General features: G+C 44.3%; 1 protein-coding gene across 3 annotated transcripts in view; it reads right to left on the bottom strand.

Moving 5' to 3' along the window:
• Nucleotides 1-19,480, bottom strand: part of PRKDC (protein kinase, DNA-activated, catalytic subunit) — a 162,302-nt gene that overhangs the window by 107,893 nt on the left and 34,929 nt on the right. For all 3 annotated transcript variants that reach the window (XM_048840604.2, XM_048840606.2, XM_048840605.2), the window contains exons 22-28: nt 19,331-19,437; nt 17,431-17,521; nt 16,022-16,185; nt 15,019-15,171; nt 11,437-11,544; nt 9,594-9,820; nt 8,962-9,056 (exon numbers count right to left, since the gene is read on the bottom strand). In XM_048840604.2, coding sequence (XP_048696561.2) covers nt 8,962-9,056; nt 9,594-9,820; nt 11,437-11,544; nt 15,019-15,171; nt 16,022-16,185; nt 17,431-17,521; nt 19,331-19,437 — 945 coding nt within the window. The remainder of the gene's footprint in view (nt 1-8,961; nt 9,057-9,593; nt 9,821-11,436; nt 11,545-15,018; nt 15,172-16,021; nt 16,186-17,430; nt 17,522-19,330; nt 19,438-19,480) is intronic.

Raw genomic sequence — 19,480 nt, 5'->3', positions numbered from 1 at the left:
AGAAGATCTGGCCACAAGCAGGAGAAAGGGACGTGGCCAGCATGAGCAGTGCTGAGAGTTCAAACCACCTATAGAAACTGCAGAGTGAATGAAAGCAGCCCAGACATAACAGAATTGTGGGAGACTCCAGGCTGTAGAAATGTGTATTTCTATTATGGGATTTCCATGAGGATTACATGCAGGATCATGCCTAATAATAATCGGGCTTTGCATTTCTATGATAATTTGCTCAAGGTCACCGAGCAAGCCTGTGAAACAGCTGGGAGTCATAGAAATCATAGAAACGTAGGACTGGAAGTGATCTCAAGAGGTCATCTAGTCCACATGCACACAATCACAGGATTAAGTATACATAGGCCATTCCTGCAGCTGTTTATCTAATCTGTTTTTAAAAACCTCGAAGGATGGAGATTCCACAACCTCCCAAGGTAACCTGCTCCAGTGCTCAACTATCCTCACAGTTTGAAAGCCTCCCCTAATATCCAACTTAAATCTCCCTTGCTGCAAACTAAGCTGATCACATTTGTAATAAGTAGGACAAGAAGTATACATATGTGAAGACTTATGCCCCCCACTCTTCTCTTTTCTAGATTAAACATTATCCTCAGGAGGAATTCTGCACCTAAAAATTCCGTGCACAATATTTTAAAATTCTGCAAAATTCTTTATATTTTATTTTGTCAAAACAACATATTATAATCACATCAGTTTCAATTAGTCTGGTAATTTATTTCAAAATACCTGTCAGCAACTGTGTATTTAACAATACAGACAACAAACACGATTACCCCAGGAGTAGAGAGTTAAAGAAACCCCTACAACAACCCAGTTGCTGTTTCTCTGTCCCCTGCCCTCCCAGACCCCAGCCACCTGCACACATACCCTGAGCTTCAGGGCCAGACACCTATACCCTCTCCCTCCAGACCTCAGCTGTGCCTCCCCCCAACCAGCCCAGACACCCACACTCCCAGCACCCAACCACAGGGCCCCCCGCAAGCCCATACATTCGCACCCCCTTCCCTCCCAAAGCCCAAGGATGCAAAGGGAGAAACAGCCTAATACTGGGTCCTGGGCTTGTACAGAGTTTCCTGCATGCCACCTGCTTACTTCAGGATGTGCTGGGAAAAGACCATTACTTTTCCGTAACTGGTGTTCTTCGAGATGTGTTGCTCATGTCTATTCCACAATAGGTATGCATGATTGCCATGTGCACCAGTGCCGGAAGTTTTTCCCCTAGCAGTACCCGCAGGGGGGAGCACCACCCCCCCCCCACGACCCCTTGAGCGGCACCTGTCTGGCGCAGTATAAGGGGGCTGTGCTCCCCCCCTCAGTTTCTTCTTGCCAGACCACTCTGACAGAGGGGAAGAAGGGTGGAATAGACATGAGCAACACATCTCGAAGAACGCTAGTTACAGAAAAGGCAAATGTCCTTTCTTCAAGTGATTGCCCATGTGTATTCCACAATAGGCCATTCCAAGCTATATCTGTTGGAGGTGGGTAGGAGTTCACAAGTTCTCGGGAGGGAGTACCACCCTGCCAAACCCGGCATCATCCCTGGCCTGGGAGACGATTGCATAGTGCGAGGTGAACGTGTGCACCGAAGACCACGTGGCGGCCCCTACAAATGTCCTGGATGGGGACGTGGGCCACAAAGGCAGCGGACGAGGCTTGCGCCCGAGTCGAATATGCCCTCACAATGGGCAGCAGGGGAACCCACGCCAGCTCATAACAGGAACAGATGCACAAAGTAATCTGGTTAGAAAGCTACTGAGTGGAAATCGGCTGACCCTTCGCACGCTCAGCTGAGACGATGAACAGTTGCAAAGACTTTCTGAACGGCTTGGTCCGCTCAAGGTAGAAAGCCAGAGCTCACCTCATGTCGACCGTGTAGAGACGGCGTTCCTCACTAGTCGTATGCAGCTTGGGGCAGAGGACTGGCAGAAAAATGTCCTGACCCATGTGGTAGGTGGAGACCACCTTCAGGAGGAACGCGGCATGTTGGCGGAGCTGGAGCTTGTTGTCAGGGTTCCCTCCCCACTCTGAACTCTAGGGTACAGATGTGGGGACCTGCATGAAAGACCCCCTAAGCTTATTTCCACTAGCTTAGGTTAAAAACTTCACCAAAGGCACAAATTCCTTTTGTCCTTGGACAGTATGCTTCCACCACCAAGTGATTTAAACAAACATTCAAGGAGGGCCACTTGGAGCCCTATCTCCCTCAAAATATCCTCCCAAGCCCTTACACCCCCTTTCCTGGGAAGGCTTGAGAATAATATCCTAACCAATTGGTTACAAAGTGAGCACAGACCCAACCCCTTGGGTCTATAGGGCACTGAAAAAAAAAAATCAATCAGGTTCTTAAAAGAAGAATTTTATTTAAAGAAAAGGTAAAAGAATCACCTCTGTAAAATCAGGATGGAAAATAACTTTACAGGGTAACAAAAGATTCACAGAGGAGCTACCTCTAGGCTTAGTTTCAAAGTTACAAAAAACAGGAATAAACCTCCCTCTAGCAAAGGGAAAATTCACAAGCTAAAAACAAAAGATAATCTAACGCGCCTTGCCTTATTTACTTACTCTTTTTGCAATACTGAGACTCATTTTAGGATGATTTTAGGAGGAGTTTTCTGACCTGATGCTTCTCTGCTTTCTCAGAGAACACACACACAAAGAGCACAAACAAAGCCTTCCCTCACCCCCCCAATTTGAAAGTATCTTCTTTCCCCATTGGTCCCTTTGGTCAGGTGCCAACCAGGTTATTTGAGCTTCTTAACCCATTACAGGTAAGGAAGAATTCTAGGTTACCCTTAGCTGTATGGTTACGACACTTGTCCTTATGAAAAACTGTATACGGCGGTTCAGAGGTTAGGACCCTGAGCTCCGAGACCCGCCTGGCCAACATGATAGCTACCAGAAAGGTCACCTTCCACGAGAGGCGAGACCAGGAACAGATGGCAAGTGGTTCAAACGGGGCCCCCGTGAGACGAGCCAGCACCAGGTTTAGGTCCGACTGGAACCAGGGGCTTGGAATATGGCTAGAGACGGTCCAAACCCTTAAGGAACCGGCTGGTCATAGCATGGGAAAACACTGTGTGCCCTTGCATCGGGGGATGAAAGGCTGACATGGCTGCCAAGCGTACCCTGACTGACGAGGGGGCCAGTCCCTGGGCCCTCAGGTGGAGGAGGTAATCAAGGATAAACTGGATCAGGGCAGTTGTCGGGGAAACACCCTGGCCTGACGCCCACCTCAAAAACCGAGACCACTTCGCCACATAGGAGCGACGAGTGGAGGGCCGTCTACTTTCGAGGAGGACGCAATGAACCTGTTCCGAGCATGTCCTTTCCTCACCACCTAGCCACTGAGCAGTCACGCCGTGAGGCGAAGCATTACTAGGTTGAGATGGAGGAGGCAGCCCTTGTCCTGAGAGAGCAGGTCTGGGTGGAGCGGCAACTGCCATGGCGGAGCTACCACCAGCCCTGAGAGGGTCCCGTACCAGTGCTGCCTGGGCCACGCCAGGGCAACGAGGAGGACCCTGGCTTTGTCCGTCTTTATTTTCTCCAGGGTCCTGCTGATCAGAGGGAATGGGGGAAAGGCGTAAAGAAGCTGGCCTGACCAGGACAAGGTAAAGGCATCAGAGATAGTGCCCCTCCCTAGACCCCCTCAGAGCAGAACCGGGGGTATCGTCAGTTCTGCCGGGTTGCAAATAAGTCCATCTGGGGAGTATCCCACCTTCGGAAGAGCTGTTGAGCCACTTCTGGGTGTAGAGACCACTTGTGCTGAGAGGAAAAATCCCTGCTCAAGCGATCCACCCTCACATTCCAGGCGCCCGGCAGGTGGAAGGCTTTTAGGTAGATGTTGTGGGCTACACAGAAGTCCCACAGACTGAGAGCTTCATGGAAGCGGATTGGGCCCTGTCTTGCCTGTTGATATAGAACATCGAGGCCCTGTTGTCCGTGAGGACCCTGACCACCTTACCCTCCAGGTGTGAGCGGAAAGCCATAAACGCCAGTTGCACCACCCTGAGTTCCTTGACATTTATATGAAGGGGTAGGTCTTGTAGAGACCATAGGTCTTGGGTTTGAAAGTTCTTCACGTGGGCCCCCCAACCCAGGTCCGACGCATCAGACACCAGCTCCAACAACAGGGCCTTGCCCCTGAACAGGAACCCTTGGAGCATGTTGTTTGGGGTGGTCCACCACCGCAGGGAGGTGATCACCGAGTTCGGCATGGTGAGGACTTTGTCCATTCTGTCCATGGCCTGGGAGAACTGCAATGCCAGCCAGAGCTGGAGGGGCCTCATTCTGAGTCTGGCGTGACGGACCGCATATGTGCACGCAGACACGTGACCCAGCAATTGCAGGCAAGCCCTGGCTGTCGTCACCGGGAACCTTGTGACCGAGTCGATGAGCCCTTTCAGGGTCTCGAACCTGTCTGGTGGGAGAGAGGCCCTGGCCAACGTTGCGTCCAGTAGCACCCCAACAAACTCTTATGCGTTGTACCGTGACTAACATGGACTTGCCGTTGTTTATCAACAGGCCCAGGGCAGTACATGTGGACAGGAGGAGCACCACATGATCCCTCACCTGTGATTAGAAGGTGCCTTTGACTAGCCAGTCATCCAGATATGGGAATATTTGGACCCCCTGGCATCTGAGGTAGGCCGCTACTACCGCCATACACTTTGTGAAGACCCTGGGGGCAGTGGACAGACCAAACAGTAGGACTGTGACTTGGTAGTGACTCTGTCCCACCACGAAACAGAGGAAGTGTCTGCGTCCCTTGAATATGTGGATGTGGAAGTACGCTTCCTGTAGATTGAGGGCAGCGTACCAGTCCCCAGGATCCAGGAAGGGGATGATGGAGGGCAGGGAAATTATGCGGAACTTGAATTTCACCATGTAGTGGTTCAGGCCTCACAGGTCCATGATGGGCCTGAGCCTGAGCCCCTTTTGGCCTTCGGGATAAGGAAATACCAGGAGTAATACCCCTTGCCCAGGAACTCCTTGGGCACCGTCTCTATAGCTCCTAGGTCCAGGAGCCACCCCACCTCCTGCTTGAGCAGAGCCTCATGAGAGGGGTCCCCCAGGATGGACGGGGGCGGAGGGCAGTTGGACGGCGAGGAGGTAAATTGAAGGGTGTAACCTCGGGAGATGGTGTTGAGGACCCATCGGTCCGAGGTGAGCCGTGACCATTCCAGGAGGAAAGCACACAACCAATTGGAGAAAGGGAGCTTTATTGGGGGTAGGTCCCTGCTGAGAACTGGCGGGGTACCCCGAGCATCCCATCAAAAAAGACTTTTGCCCGCCTGCTTGACCTCAGAAGACCCAGGCTGTGGGGGGCAGGCCGGGATTGTCGTTGCAGGCATTTTTTATAGTCCTGCTGCTTTTTGTGGGCGGCCTCATACTTCGGGAGAGCAGCCTGGGCGGGAGCCTGCTGCAGCTTGAACTTGGGTTTTGCTGGAGGAGGGACATAGAGGCCCAAGGTCTGGAGAGTCAGGCGGGAGTCTTTCATGCCAGGCAGCCTTGTGTCCGTTTCCCCAGCAAACGGAGCCTTCTAGTCGAAGGGGAGATCCTGCACTGATGACTGCACTTCACTAGAGAGCCCAGATAGCAAAAGCCATGACACTCCTCTCATGGACACCACTGAGGCCATGCACGGTGCGGCCGTGTCCGCTGCATCCGAAGCAGCCTGCAGGGATGCCCTTGCGGCCGCCGCCCTTCCTCCGTGAACGCCTTAAGCTCCTTATTGCACTCCCGGAGGGAGTCCTTCAAACTTAGGGAGGGATTCCCAGATCCTGATGGTTTGCTACTCATTTGTCGTAGCTGAAAGCTTGATGACAAATAAACTTTTCTCCTGAAAGTATTCGGGCTCCGAGAGTCTTTGTTCTTGGGGGGTCGGGGCTGGTTGCCCAATTCAACCACCAAGGAGTTGGGTGCCAGGTGGGTATACAAATACCCGTGTCCCTTCGTGGTTACAAAGTACTTGCGCACTGCCTTTTTAGAGATGGGAGCCATTGAGGCTGGTGTTTGCCACAGGGAATTTGAAATTCTTGCCACCCCTTCATGGAGCAGCAAGGCCACCCTGCCTGGTGCTGAAGGGGACAGCACAATGAACAGGGAGTCTGAGGGCTCTTCCATCTCCTCAGCCTGGAGGTGGAGGCTCTCTGCCACACTTTTTAGGAGGTCTTGGTGGGCCCGGTAGTCCTCCTGCGGGACGAAGGGGGGCAGGGCCACAATCAGCTCCTCCAGACAGGGCAAGGACGGTGCGGTGCTTTGGGTGTCGTCCGGCACCAAAGGATCCACTACCCGGTCGGACTCCGGCACAATACCAAGGACACAGGTCCCACCGACCTTTTTTCTGGTAGTCTAAAGATGGATGCTGATGGTGCTTCCGAGGCCCCAGCCGCCGAGTGAGCCCCCACCAGGGGCTGCGCTGGAGGCAACGGTGCCCACTGGTACCACTGGGCCGGCCATGACGCTTAGTGCCATTGCGCTTGCTGAGGCACCGGCGGGGCCTGTAGACAGGTGGCTGTGAGGGGAGGCCGGACTGGCATATGATCCACTGCTGCCTCTGGACCGGGAGTATCGGTGGTGTAGGGATCTATGCTAGCCACGGGACCGTGATCTCGACACGGAGGAGCGGCACCGACGGTAGTAGCTGCTCCGTGAACAGCCTCGACGGGCAGACCTGCGTCAGCAAGACGCCGGTGATCGACGCCCGGGGCTACAGTGCCTTGGCAGAGACTTGGAATGGGAGTCCAAGCGGGACCGGCGTCAATCATGCCACGACCGACTGCGGTATCTCCTGCGAGATGAGGACCATTGGCAATGTCCACCATGGTCCCGTCAATATTCGATTCGCGAAGACAAGCGGTCCCAGGAGTCCCGGTTGGACGGCACCCATCCGGACAGTCGGGCCAGCGTCAAGGGCGATCCACATGGACTGAGCCCTGAACGGTCACTGGGCGGTGAGCAGTGTCAGGAACGTTCCCTCGACCAAGACCGGTACCAGGCCGGTGATGACTGCGGTGATCCCAGTGGTGGCTTGCCTCTGGAGCGTGGGGCTGACATCACCTCCACCTAGCAGCTGAACGAGGAGGATGTCGCGGCTTCCGGGGAGCCCCCCAGATAACCATCGCCCAGAGCCAGCCTCACCCCGTCCCGTACCACAACCCCCTCCCACACCCAAAAAGCTCTGCTGCTGCTGGGGAGGAAGGCACGGAGCCAGGTAGGGAGCCTGCCGGCCCCGCCAAAATGCTCTCCCGCCCCTCCCAGCACCAGGGGGGTCCTGGGGTGCCACCCATGCCCACCCAGCACCAGCGAGAGTCCTATGCCACGTGCCACCACCCACAACTCCCCAGCACCAGCAGGGGTCCCGAGCTGTGTGCTGCCATCTGCACTCCCACAAGCAGCCGGATTGCCCTCCCCAGCACCCGTGGAGCCCCCAAGCAGTCCCCCCCAAAGTTTTATTCACTGGTATTTTTAGTAAAAGTCATGGACTGGTGACAGGCCGTGAAAATTTGTTTACTGCCAGTGACCTGTCCGTGACTTTTACTAAAAATACCTGTGACTAAAACGTAGCCTTAACTATAACCACCAGATCATTTTCTGCAGTACTGCCACCTAGCTTGTTATTCCCCATTTTATATTTGTATATTTTATATTTCCTCCCTAAGTTTAGTACTTTGTACTTTTTTTTAATTAAATTTCATTTTACTGATTTCAGACCAATTCTCCCATTTGTCAAGTTTGGTTTGAATTCCAATCCTGTCCTCCAAAGTGCTTGCAACCCTTCCCAACTAAGTGTCATCCATAAATTTTAAAAGCGTACTCTATACTCCATCATCCAAGTCGCTAATGACAGTGTTGAATAGTACCAGACCCAAGACATAACACTACAGGATTCCACTTGATAGGTCCTTCCAGTATGACAGCAAACAATTGATAACTACTATTAGTATGTTCTCTCAACCAGTTGTGTAACCCCCTTACAGTTATTTCATCTAGGCCACATTTCCTTAGTTTACACATGAGTATCTCATATAGGACAGTGACAAAAGCCTTACTGAAGTCCAGATATATTACATCTACTATAAAACCCCCAGTCACTACATATCCTAACTCCCAGGCCTCTGCCACAAAATCATCTTTCCTACCCCCTGTATATATCATTTAGAGATAATTTCTTTGGCATATATGACTAACTCACACAGAGAAGGAGCTCATTCTTTTCCATATGAATGCTCCCGTGGCCACTCCCAGTAAAATATCACATCCAAAATATTTTTCTTTGAAAGAAATAATGAAAGATTTGTAAACAAGGTTTTGGTTTTACATTTTAACCATTATTAGTTGACAAAGGGCTATTGGAAAAAAGGCAAGTAAATATAATAATATAGGTTATTATTTAATATTGGGGAAGAGGTCATGAATTCTTCACACAACTCCCATTCCCAGAACCAAATGGGGGAGCATAAGAGGGCTAGTGGCTGAGGGTACTGCTAAGTAGGTGGAGCCCTCTCCATCAATGCAGAAAAATACATTTTTTGAACCCCATATTTGTTACAAAATAGCCTTTAAACTCTAAAAACCATTGGGCTCCATTTTTACTTTGTGTAACTGTGGGACCAGGATACTTAGGTCAGAAGCATCACTCAGTTTTTTGAAGTTTTGCTGTAAAACATCTGTAAAACTCTGATTTATTTTACATACAGATATAAAAATCCCACACATTTAAGAAATTGGCACAGAAATGCCAGTAAATCAGAAACCCAATTTAATGAGGAGCCCTGAGAATGGAAAATAATTGATCCTCTGGAAAGAAGGGAACTGCACTGTAGTTTACCTACAACTTCAATGTCATGGCTTGGCTTAGTTAAGATTGTTTCATTAGCCATCTAAAAGGATGAGAGACCGGATGGTTTATTCATTCCATTTCACAATAAATCAGTTTCAACTCACCTAGTGACTTCTCATCTGTATGGGTCAAGGCCAGACTTTCCAAATACACAACCAATGCTTCAAACACAAATTGCTCTACGAGAGAATTTTCTTCCCTATAAAATGAGGAAGAGAGTAAATATGCTAAAAAGCATGCATAGGAGTAACAATAGGCAAGTGAATATGAAACTCAAATATGAAATTTAGAAATAAGTTAAACAACACATTTCAAATGAACAAAGAAATATCCTATGCTTCTTAACACAGACTGCAAGAGTATTTTAGACCATTATCAGCAAAAGAGAAAATTACCTAGCCATCATTAAAAGTGGTACTTTATTTAAAAAGAAAAACTGTTAACTTATTTTTATCTGGCTTTGGGACGAAAATTCGCCACCTCAGCCTCACTGCTCTCCACCCCACATAGAACCCAAATATTTAGGCTCTCTGTGGGTAAAGTCAATTTCCCTCACAGTATATAGTCTTAAGAGGTCTATTGATAGAGCTTCTTTACATATTAATAGTCAGCATCAACCAACCTCAGTGTAAGTGGATAAAAACCTGGGTTCTCTTCTCAAAATGTCTCTCTCCTCTAGTATATTAACATTGCTTATTTTAGTCTAGCTTAGCTACCGTTCAAGTTTTCAGCTCACCTAAATTCTCTATAGATGTTGTTAAAAGCAAGCGCAGCTCCCAGCCTCTTCAAAGCATTAGGGTGAAGAGCAAGGCTGTACAGTCGCTTGAAGAGCGACTTGGTGTTCACTGGACTTTTCTCCTGCTGTTGCGGCGTTGTCTGCTTAATGGACCATTTCATAAATTCTCTAACACACTGACCACAGAAGTCTCTCAAAGAGCTGTCAACAGGATCCACTATCCCATCCTGAAATTAAGGGCAGACTGTTTCATTACAAGAAGTAGAAGCTTCAAGGCTAGCATTGCTGTGGTTTTCTACTTCATACAAAAGCAGGTTTCTCCCTCCCCATTATAGGCCTACTTTCACTTTAGTGCCCAGATGAAAGGAGTCAACACCTGCAATATGTGAGAGAGAGAATAATGTAATATATAAGGTGAAGAACTGGACAGAATAAATGTCTGGGGAAAAAACTCCAACAATCTTCCAGGGTAGAGGGAAAAAATCTATGCCATTTGTTAGACTCTGTCTTATATTAAGGTTTATTTATTTATTAAGAAGTGCTCAGATTCTAAGGTAACAGGAATCTGATAAGAACCTAGAAAAATTAGATTAGACAGTCAGAACTAGGTTCTAAACTTGGTGCTATCAGAGGCTTGCTGTATCATTTTGGGCAAGTTAACTTCCAAGCCTCGGTCTTCCCATCTATAAGAAGAGGACAATATTTATCATAGCCGTCTCATAGGGGAGGTGAGATCTATTCAATTAATGTTTGTGAAGAGCTTTGAGAACCTCAGCTATAAGTGCTAAATATCATGTATTATTCCAGTGGACAAATATAAGAATAAGCATAGAGAAAAAATAATTCACAGTATAAATGGCTCAAAAAAAAAAAAAAGTTTGCACGGGGGAGGGGGGAATTCGTGTATGTGAGTAAGCTTTTAGATTAAAAATAAAATTCCCTACTGAAGTCATCCAGACACAATACCATTTGCTCAGTAAAAACTGACTTCCTGCATTAAGACAGTACTTCACAGATCATCTACAAAGGGAAGGGATGTTGGTCCCCTTTTTTTATCTTTACAATATATAAAGGCAGCTGGAATTGTTTGTTTGTTTGGGGACGAAAATAACTAAGTTTTTTTTCTGCTTGTAGTTTCTATTTGAAATTCAGAGTCTTGTCTACTCATTTTCCCCCTGGAAGTTTATGAACAACTGGAGAACTAATACAATGACATCACAGTATTAATGAAGCGTATCTTAAGAGCCGAGTGGAAAAAGGATATTTAACCAGACTATTTCTGGGTAGTATTTTTTTTTAATACCTATTTCAGCTGAATACCAAAGAAATGGGAGAAAGTTCTTTTGGTTAAAAATTCCATTCACCTGACCACTGTGATAACCTTAATTGATCAGTATGGTGCAAAAAGTAGTTAAACTTTTGCCTGAATAATAGCTGCAGAAAACTTTCAAACAGGCCATACAAAATGGTATTTTAGTACTTTCTTGTACACGCTGATCACAAAAAGGATGGCTAGGATCTTTCCAAGATTAACAATATGCTTGCTAATTTTTAAGATACTTGACTTATTTAGAGATTGTCAAGTGAAAAAAAAAGATGAAGGATTCACAGGAGTATAAAGCCCAACATAAAAGTAAATAATAATGAATAAAGATGGCCTGTGGAGGAAAGTAATAAATTGGGTTTCTTCTTTACATGAGAGGAAAGTCTGTAAAATGTGTATATTTGTTGTTAGAGTTCCTTTAGCAGATCATACTTTACTTTTTAAAAGACGTCACACACGAATAATAAATAAAAACAACAACAACAACAATAATAATAAAAAGAGAAACCAACTTCCTACCAGAATAGCTTCCAGCAATGCTACTGTGTCCTGACTTTCAAATTTTTTGTTGTTGGTGAACCAGTGAATCAATTCAATGACTAGAAGCTCATACAACTGCCTTGTTACCTGAAGAGATGAAAACCACCACCCAATAGGTTAAAATATATATTTACATTCTAGCTTGTTTTCATGTGACAATGAAAAAAAATGTATTTATTTATTTTTTAAAAAAGGAGGAGTCCGTAAAGTGAATGAGTGAAAAGCCAATAATTTCATAATTATAGGTCCACATATCCAACAGCAAGGATTAAAAGCAGCATTTGACTTGGAATCATCTAGACTCTGTTTTCCCTTTTCAGGTCCTCAAAGCCAAGAGCTCACCAAGCTCACTCTCACTCACATCGTACATCACAACCGCAACCTTCTGGTTGACACTGGTGCATACAAGCAGACTTTGAAAGGAAGGCAGGTAGGTAGAGCAGTATATTTGGTTTTTAAACCATACTCAGTTTGGGGTTTTTTTTAGCATCTTTTTACCCTTACTATTTAATATGTTGTATTTTAACACTTACTTGAAGGTAAATTACCACCAAATATTGAGATCTTGATAGAAAAGAGCATTTAAAGAACTTAAATGTGCCAAATTCAACTTTGATGTAATTAATGTATTTCCTTCAAGGTTGAATTTAGCCCAATGTCTGCAAAGAGGGTTTTACTTCAATTGGTGTAGTCATTTCCTACATATTTTTCAAAATGCAAAGTCTATTTGATCTCAAAAAGAAAAGGAGTACTTGTGGCACCTTAGAGACTAACCAATTTATTTGAGCATGAGCTTTCGTGAGCTACAGCTCACTTCATCAGATGCATACCGTGGAAACTGCAGCAGACTTTATATACACACAGAGAATATGAAACAATACCTCCTCCCACCCCACTGTCCTGCTGGTAATAGCTTATCTAAAGTGATCAACAGGTGGGCCATTTCCAGCACAAATCCAGGTTTTCTCACCCTCCACCCCCCCCCACAAATTCACTCTCCTGCTGGTGCTAGCCCATCCAAAGTGACAACTCTTTACATAATCAAGTCGGGCTATTTCCTGCATAGATCCAGGTTTTCTCACATCCCCCCCACCCCCATACACACACAAACTCACTCTCCTGCTGGTAATAGCTCATCTAAACTGACCACTCTCCAAGTTTAAATCCAAGTTAAACCAGAACATCTGGGTGGGGGGTAGGAAAAAACAAGAGGAAACAGGCTACCTTGCATAATGACTTAGCCACTCCCAGTCTCTATTTAAGCCTAAATTAATAGTATCCAATTTGCAAATGAATTCCAATTCAGCAGTTTCTCGCTGGAGTCTGGATTTGAAGTTTTTTTGTTTTAAGATAGCGACCTTCATGTCTGTGATTGCGTGACCAGAGAGATTGAAGTGTTCTCCGACTGGTTTATGAATGTTATAATTCTTGACCTCTGATTTGTGTCCATTTATTCTTTTACGTAGAGACTGTCCAGTTTGACCAATGTACATGGCAGAGGGGCATTGCTGGCACATGATGGCATATATCACATTGGTGGATGTGCAGGTGAACGAGCCTCTGATAGTGTGGCTGATGTTATTAGGCCCTGTGATGGTGTCCCCTGAATAGATATGTGGGCACAATTGGCAACGGGCTTTGTTGCAAGGATAAGTTCCTGGGTTAGTGAGTATACTCACCAACAACCACATACCACACAACAGAATCACTAACCCAGGAACTTATCCTTGCAACAAAGCCCGTTGCCAATTGTGCCCACATATCTATTCAGGGGACACCATCACAGGGCCTAATAACATCAGCCACACTATCAGAGGCTTGGTCTCCTGCACATCCACCAATGTGATATATGCCATCATGTGCCAGCAATGCCCCTCTGCCATGTACATTGGTCAAACTGGACAGTCTCTACGTAAAAGAATAAATGGACACAAATCAGAGGTCAAGAATTATAACATTCATAAACCAGTCGGAGAACACTTCAATCTCTCTGGTCACGCAATCACAGACATGAAGGTCGCTATCTTAAAACAAAAAAACTTCAAATCCAGACTCCAGCGAGAAACTGCTGAATTGGAATTCATTTGCAAATTGGATACTATTAATTTAGGCTTAAATAGAGACTGGGAGTGGCTAAGTCATTATGCAAGGTAGCCTGTTTCCTCTTGTTTTTTCCTACCCCCCCCCCCCACCCAGATGTTCTGGTTTAACTTGGATTTAAACTTGGAGAGCGGTCAGTTTAGATGAGCTATTACCAGCAGGAGAGTGAGTTTGTGTGTGTATGGGGGTGGGGGGGATGTGAGAAAACCTGGATCTATGCAGGAAATAGCCCGACTTGATTATGTAAAGAGTTGTCACTTTGGATGGGCTAGCACCAGCAGGAGAGTGAATTTGTGGGGGGGGGTGGAGGGTGAGAAAACCTGGATTTGTGCTGGAAATGGCCCACCTGTTGATCACTTTAGATAAGCTATTACCAGCAGGACAGTGGGGTGGGAGGAGGTATTGTTTCATATTCTCTGTGTGTATATAAAGTCTGCTGCAGTTTCCACAGTATACATCTGATGAAGTGAGCTGTAGCTCACGAAAGCTCATGCTCAAATAAATTGGTTAGTCTCTAAGGTGCCACAAGTACTCCTTTTCTTTTTGCAAATACAGACTAACACGGCTGTTCCTCTGAAACCTGTATTTGATCTCAGTCTCACATAGACTGAGGACGCCATATGGGCCCCATGCACACTAACTTCAGACTTGCACAGCTGTAATTGGGCACATCACCACTGACTTCAGTGGAGCTGTACCCACACTTACACCAGCAAATAGTTAGACTTGATATCTAAATCTTTTTATTTTGGTGCACTGGAAGAGAAACTCAGCTGGTGGGTCTTAAGACATAATTCTTTTATAGGATGAAACATTTCAGAATTTGAAAAACCTTATATGTTCAGTAATTTTAAACTGTGAGACTCAGCTTCCCATCTGTAAAATGAGGATGATAATACCTTCCTACAAGGGATGGGAGGGTTAATATGCTTTGAGATCTTTGTCTGGAAGGTGTTATAGAAGCACACAGAATTATGTACATCATCATCTCCAGATACCAAATATCACAAATTGTGCCTCATGTATTTTTTCTCTGGAGCATCGCAGCTGTACATTAACTGTATATTTGGAATGATTAATTCCCCCCTCCCAAAATTAACTTATTTTGCTACAGAAATCAAGAACTCATACTTTGGAAAACTCTTGGAATGAATCAGAGAAGACTGTTCTTTAAATGATACTCTTGTGAATTAACCTGGATTGAAGTCCATCACTGGACTTTTCTAGGAGGCTTTTGTCTTCCACTTTGGAAGCTTGGGGGATAAGGATCTCAGTACACAAAAAGTATTTATTTAAAAAAAAAAAAAAAAGGCAGCAACATGTGCCATAATATTTTATATCATGTAGTAAATGTATTCCAAAATTTTGACGCTTTTAACCAAGCTATAAAGGAATTTTCTAAGATATAACAGTACAAAGTGTGAGTTTCAGTGGGAGGCACAAACAAATAAATGTATTTACCTGGTCTACATCGCAGGCAAGCCGAAGCAGTACAGGAAATATTCGTTTATACAGCTGATACATGGGTGGGGAACCTGGATGTCCATCTGGCATTTGAGATGCCTTCCCCAACATGTACATAACTATGCTATGCAAGAGCTCACATGCTGCAACCTGCAATAAAAGTTTGATCAGCCTTTTTTGTTATGTACCAGTTACTTATACAAGAAAGGAATGGGGTCGGGGGAAATTCTTATCACTAATGCATGTTAATGAACTGGTTTTGATCTATACTGTATCCTCATCCTAGCAACAAATATTGCACTAAGAAGTACTTCAATACTGTGCTCACTAAGTAATTCAGATACTAATACAGTTTTTCATAGCAAGTTATTGCCTCCCATTTCATTGTGCACAATTGGGGTTTTTGTTTTTTATGTTTTTGTAAAAGATACGCTCTAGGAATTATTTTGGGGAAGTTCTATGGCCTGTGTGTTATACAGCAGGTCAGGCTAAATTGTCACAATGGTCCCTTCTGGCCGTGGAATCTATGACCTGGAGAAAACACATTATTGAAAACCATTCATAGCCTTTCATTGCTATTGCCACTACTGGCCTCGTCTTTCTTTGGAAACCATGATCCCAACCCAGCAAAGAACTTAAGCATGTCCTTAAATACTTTCCTGCACAAGTGCCAATGGATAAGGAAAATACAAGCTTGCTTACTATGCCAGGGAAGGGAGGCCACATAACACACAAAAAAAGCTCTCTCTAAACCCTCATTTTCACTACAAGTCTAACCGTGGAAGCACATGGCTGTACAGTACAGTTCAAAGGATCTATGTTCTATAACTTTTTAGTTTATAGCGTGGAGAGCAACATGATTATAGAGCTGCATCAAGGAACCATGTTACAGTCTAGGATTTAGTCAAAAACAGAACAGTCTTCAGAAAGGAAGTAGATCTTTTACAAGCATTAGCTGACAATTATTTAATAATGAAAACAAACACAAAAATGGCAATACTTTAGTTTGCCTGTCGCTAGCAGATAGAGCTAATTCAGTCACACGAGGCAAGAACAAATCCAGGTAGATGACTGGCTTCATGTCTGCAAAGGGTACAGCAAAGCTCAGGCGCTTCTCAGTGTCCCAGGACACAAATTTCTTCATCATCTCTTCTGCAGAAGCAGCTAGTATATTAGGAAGAGAGCAAAACAAAAATAAGCTTTATGCTATGCAACTAACCAGATAATAAAAATCAAAACACAAGTCATAAAGCACTGAGATTTTCAGGCATTTTGATAGAGTTGTTTGACTAACCCCGCCAACTTCAAACAAGGGGTGCATCAAAGTACCTAGCTAATCAAGGTAATTGTCAGAATAATGGTGGTCTCACTTTCACAGAAAAACAGCTTCACTGTCACTTGGAGAAAGAGTAATTGCTGCCAACTTGTCACAAGAAAGCATTACTATCCAACTCCAACAGAGGTAATTTCAGAGTAGTTTATAAATTTGGAACATATTGGAACATGCTTGTTTCAGAACACTTCTCTCAAAAGTCCAATATGGATTTTTTTGGTCTGCTTCTGTTACAAGCAACACTTAGAGGTGGGATTCTACAAATTGGATCCAGGCAGGAAGACCCTTGGAAATGCACAGAAACTCACTAATTTCAAACAGGACTCAGTGTGAGTATAGGGTCTAAACAAGTGGATCCAGTGACAAGATATGACCCTAAAATGTCTAAAATTAAAAGAGAAAATGATAGTTAACCTGGGGAGTGGAAGGGGTAAATGGGAGGCGGCAAAAACTGAGTCCGACTTCACTTTGTACAGTCAGTTTCAGACTTTTCCATTAATAGTCATCAAAGGGACCAATCCCGTGTATAAAGTGAAGTATATGTGTAAGGCTTTGCATGATTGTGGGCTAAGTGACCTTTCCGGGTATGTCTACACTGCAAGCTGAGAGGTGTAATTCCCAGCTCAGATAGACAAAAATGCACTAGCTCTGCTCAAGCTAATGTATTAAAAATAGCAACATGGCCATGGTGGCTTGAGCTAGCCACCAAGTACAACCCTGACTGAGGTCCTAGATACATACTCAGGTGGCTAGCCCAAGCCACCACCTGTACTGCCGCAACCACGCTGCTATTTTTAGCATGCTAGCTTGAGCGGAGATAATGCATGTATGTCTACTCAAGCTGGGAATGGCACTCCCAGCTGCAGTGCAGACACACACTTATCATTCCATAATAGGTTTTACTTTCTTCTTGTGAACTGGAAAGCTTAACAAAATAGAACCAGCCTACTAAAATAGTGTTTTATTTGGTAAGGTCACCTTATTTCATAAAAGGATAACATTTATGAACCTGCACTTAAAGTCAGTTGTAAACGAGAGAGAGCATAAAAAAGTGTTTAATATTTTTCGACACTCACCTGTAACTAAATTTCGATTGATCTGCCCTCCCAAAGATCCAAGAAGCCGAACCACTCTAGTTCTTACAGCTTCCAAGGACAGGTCTTCTTCCTGGATAATTCAGAACTTCATTAGAAAAGTGAAGAGACAGTGGGGCTACACACGCATGTGTGTAACTTTACAAATATAAGTGGATACAGGATTAGGGTCTTAATTAGTAAATTCCTGTCCACAAAGTTAAAACAGTTGGAGGTAGGGGTGGAATTCTTGCCTCAGTAAGAGGCAGAAGCACTGGAAAACATTTTATATATATTTTTATCTGGCTCCATATGCAGTTCCTCTCCCTAGTAAGATTGATTCTGAAGGTATCAAAACAGTCACCATATTTTGTGACACTTCAGTGGCAATTTCTGCAGGAAAGGTAAAATAATTTTGTGGCACATTTGTCTCTGTTCTGCACAGGAATATCACATGACTACAGAATACCATGTTGGGTGCAGAATTTCACAAAATCAAAACACTTAAGGTAAAGATTTTTTAAAAATAGGGGTTTAAAGTAAGGCTCCTAAATCCATATTTAGGCATATGCTTGATTTTCAGAAGTGCTGAGTATCCAGCAGCCAACAATGATGTAAATTAGTTTAATGTATAAACTAGCTGGCTTTGTTCATAAACTACTGGATCTGACACTGTCTGCACAAATAGAAAGACAAAGCGGATGAGGGAATATCTTTTATTGGACCAACTTCTGTTGGTGAGCGACCAGCTTTTGAGCGACAGAGAATAGTAAAACATATTACCTCATTCACCTTGTCTCTCTAATACCCTGGGACTGACATGGGTACAACACTGCATACACAACTAGGATTAGCTATTGTTTACCTGCTTAAAACTGTCTCCCTTCCAGGTAGTTTATAAATTAAAATTACCCAAATTAAATTACATATAAATTAAACTATGCCACTGTTTTCTAAAGAGAGAGAGAAGCCCCTGGGTTGGATGAGTGATATGCCTGACTTTCATGAGTTTCAATTACGTTTTGGATGGGATACAAAAATTTCCACAAAGTACCATTCAGAACCACTATAAAACCAGATTCTGATTTTAGTGTGGCTTGAATACCAGTCAGGAAAATATCAGATACTTCTTCTGAGCAAGGCCTCATGTACTCTGCAGCAAACAGGATGTAAATCAGCAGCAGTCTGGTGGATGTTCTGGAAATTCTGAAGTAGTTTTTATTATATAGGGCTTTTTAAAAATTTTACTGAAATACATATAAAGTTAAGCACCACAATCAATTAACTAATCCCTGCATTATTCATGTGATATTCAATTCCAATTATTTCATACTGTTGCACATTTTCAATATACCACAGATTATCAGGTTTGTGTTTCAGAGTTAATACCTCATTGAGATGAGTGGGACACTTCACCTCTCAGTGCTACTGTTCCTGGTTATCCGCAGATTTAGGAAGACAATTCTGCATCAATCTGTACCCAAGATTTACTCTGCAATTGTACGGGCCAGAAACAGATTTTCAAAAATAAAAGCTTAAACTCTTGAGCCCAATTCTGTGGCAAGAAGTGATTTCCACAATCAAGGGATCCACAGGGCCCTGTTCACAAGCCTATATGTGCAGCATCTGATTTTGGAAGGCATCTACAACATCAGTTTATTCAACATGTCAGTCAGGCCTCATATTATATACAAGAAAAAAATACATGAAACGTCACTAAGAAAAATGAGAGAATTCATGGTTACATGCTGTTACTGCCAGCAAATAAATGATTCACTCTGATTTAAGATATAAACAGTGTATTTTCACATCTACTTCTGAAAAGATATAATACTTTTTGGTTTTGAAAGCTGAGCAGAACAGAAGTGTTAATGTCAGTTTCAATAGAGAAAGAAGGATTTACCAATGAAAGGGTCTTTGCTTTTTTCAGACGTTGTATCACAACTTTGTTAAATCCTTTCTGGGCTGCACGAGAAAGCTTCCTCACTTCCCAATTATTCTGGGATTCATCTGATCAAAAAGAAGCAGCTTATTAATGCCCATATACTATAAT

Source organism: Caretta caretta, chromosome 2, assembly GCF_965140235.1.
Source record: "Caretta caretta isolate rCarCar2 chromosome 2, rCarCar1.hap1, whole genome shotgun sequence".
Classification (NCBI taxonomy): Eukaryota; Metazoa; Chordata; order Testudines; family Cheloniidae; genus Caretta; species Caretta caretta.
The sequence above is the reverse complement of the archived record's forward strand: the minus strand, read 5'-3'. Positions and strand labels throughout refer to the sequence as shown.